A 3,151-nucleotide genomic window follows, 5' to 3' on the forward strand; every position below is an offset into this window, starting at 1 on the left:
GGAAATATAAGTGTTTTTGCAACTAACAATTCTTCATTATATAAGATAGGATATTCGAACAATTAAAAAGTGAATGCATATAAGCACACATGTAATAAACACCGTCAAAACAATCCTAAATACTTTCAAAGTGGAATATTCGGGATGCTTTTTATTGAGTCCAATCTTCTCTACAATAGCTCACCGAATACCCATTTCATCTTTCTTGGGACCGACCCAATCTAATATATTCTTTCTTTATGATAATATATATTGTTTAAAAAAAAATTATACTCACCTTTGTTTTATACCCAACAAGCACAAGTGTCATCAAAGCTCCTCCAACAACTATTTCGACAAGTTTCACAAAATGCCATTCGAAATGAATCAATGACAGAAACATGAATATGAGAAATATACGTCCTAAAGACAACAAATGAAACAAACTGCATTGAATCCTAAAGTCAATAAATTACTTTCATAATCTTCCCGACTAAGACCTAAATAATACAGATGAAACACGAAAAATGATAAGCTCATTTCAATGACAGACATTTTTACTTATTTCATTCATTCACCAAGTAAAAATTCTTTATATTCCATATTTCTGACAGTAAAATAAGAAATCTCTAAACTGATCCTCTTGAAACACTAGAGATTGGATTTATATGATCTTCACCAAAATTAAGATGTTAGACAACCCAATTCAGAGTTTCCCAGAAATATCGCAAATGCCATCTGGATTCGATTAATGTTATAAGCTTCCCAAACGTTAAAAACACCATTCATTATATAATATTTTCATACAACAGCTGTTCAGAAGTTCTAATAGATTTCAAATTAAAATAATACTATACCAGTAAGTAACATAGCAGATTTTCCTCGATTTGCATCACTAACTTGTGGAACACCAGCAAAAAGGCTTCTATTTTCCTCCTGTGTTTCGGCAAACAGAAGTAGTAAGCCACCTCCAACAGCAACATTTCTGGAAAAAAAAAAAATTGAAAATGCATTTTTACATTCATCGTAAAACACTTTTTTTCGAAAACTATTTCCAGAAGATGAATCAACAGTACATGAACCTTAAATTGTCAATAAGTTAATGATAACTCACAAATCTGAGTGATCCTCGTGCAGTCACAGGAGACTAGGAAGCTTCCGTAATCTTCGTCAAGCAACCGAGGATCAGATCAGACATTCAGATCTAAAAATGAACAAGTTTCATTAAACAAAAAAAGCTTACCTCGCCAAAAATTTTAAATCCCACAGTATATGGTAGGCGACCGTTTGTAAAGCAACAACAGAGGCTAGTAAAATGCATGCAATGCCAACCTGAAAGTTGCCATCATTTACAAACTGTGAAAATTAGATAAGTCTTTCAAAAATATAGAAACTGACCCTTTTACGAATCATAACCATTACAACTGGAATAATTTGCCCGAAAAAGTTGAACACAACGAAAAAAGTAGCAAGTAACCAACCACATGACCAAGAATCCTGAAATATGATAGAAGTTTCAATTTCCAAGTGAGCCTGCTAACTACAATCACAATATCTAATAACGTCTTCACTTCCCTAATAGCATACATAAGCCCTCAACCATTAGGAGTGCATAACAAAATCTCAATAAAGATATGAATAACAATAACACTATGAATAGGTTTTCCTAATCAACATGAACAATTTCCTGAATCAAGTAATAATTCCATCTATCACTAAAGTTACAAGAGGGAAGAATTCCTGGATTATGTTAAAAATATATTTCCGAAGTATCACCTGCATAAACTGTCTTTGATCATCCCACTGGAACCACATACGAATACCATCTTCAATAAATGTTGAAATAAGACAAAGCCGTGCAACATGCGGCAAAAAATGTTTTGTGTGCCTCAAAACCTAAAATTGAAAGTGAAATAAACAAATACAACTGCCTCACCATATTGCGTATTTACTATTACTATTCATCTAATTCATAACTTCTAACAGAGCAAGGTAATTTATATTACGCCATACTCTGTGACGAGTTCAGTATTCCTTTATCAAAACTTCCTAATGAAGGTATCCTTTTTCTACCGAACCCAAAAGGAACCAGACATAACAAGAATTTGAAAGTAAAAAATTATACAGTCAGCATGAAAGAAAGGTCAACTCTCCACAACTTCTATCTTTTATCTTTCAGCAATATCCCATTTTAATAAAATTGTTCCACAGAAACATACATCGTCAGCAGCATCTTCAGCTGCTCTCAGAAATTCACTTTGTCCGCCTGTCCGAAACTGATCCATCTTTAGGAGCTAAAGATAACTATAGTTACATTAGAAAGAATCAAAATAACTGATTTCCAACCAAAATAATCTTCCAGTGGCTACAACTTTAAATAATCATCCATTTCAAAAAAGGCATGCATATTTTGGATAGAATTTAAAAACAAGTCAAACGAATTTATAAATGATAATTATCACTCAAACGACATACGCTTCATGTATACACGTCGACATTAATGATTGTTAACTATATCTACATCTCCAGATCATATATTAGCGTTAATTCGACAAGCAAACGCATACATAAATTTTAGCAATAATTCGTCAAAGTCAAATCGTAGAATGTTGAACGTAGCTAATCAACTTCCCCATTAATTAATTAATCAAGTGCAAATGTCAATCAAAACTTCTCGGCACCATCCAAAACCGCAACACACCATCAATCCAAACATTCACACTATGACATTTAGACACGTCGATTAGCCATGCATTGAATTGTACGAAGTTTCTGACAATAGATCGATCAGTGATATACAAATGAAACTATTGCGGATCTCACATAAATCAGGATTTGATTCATTTCTTTTTCCCTTTTAATATTTTCAATTTTTTTTTTCGTAAAGATTTTGACAATTTTTCGGAGTTTTTAACTTTACAATACTTCATTGCCATTAACAACTAATAGTCAATCATACGTCGCATTGTTAATTAAATTTTTAATTATTTACTAAATTAAGTCAATCAACCTTATTGATTGAAACTGCAACATACAACATAAATGTGTATGGAATGAGTAGTAAAAGGAAATCTTTTTCAGCATTAAAAAGTTCAGTTTAAAACTATAAAACTACTAATTTTAAAATATTAAAACTACTAATTTTCATTAAAACTACTAATATTAAATTTAA

At 31.7% G+C, this 3,151-nt stretch overlaps 1 protein-coding gene across 1 annotated transcript; it reads right to left on the reverse strand.

Annotated features, from left to right (window-relative positions):
• Positions 1-273: 273 nt before the first annotated feature.
• On the reverse strand, positions 274-2,278 carry LOAG_13978 (hypothetical protein; the record flags this gene model as incomplete). Its single annotated transcript, XM_020448747.1, has 6 exons — positions 2,199-2,278; positions 1,756-1,875; positions 1,378-1,476; positions 1,223-1,311; positions 837-964; positions 274-402 (listed from the first exon to the last, which is right to left on the reverse strand). Coding segments are annotated over exons 1-6 (630 nt in total), but the record flags the coding sequence as incomplete, so codon positions are not given.
• Positions 2,279-3,151: the final 873 nt, after the last annotated feature.

The sequence above is a fragment of the Loa loa genome (genome assembly GCF_000183805.2).
Source record: "Loa loa unplaced genomic scaffold supercont3.1116, whole genome shotgun sequence".
NCBI lineage: Eukaryota > Metazoa > Nematoda > Chromadorea > Rhabditida > Onchocercidae > Loa > Loa loa.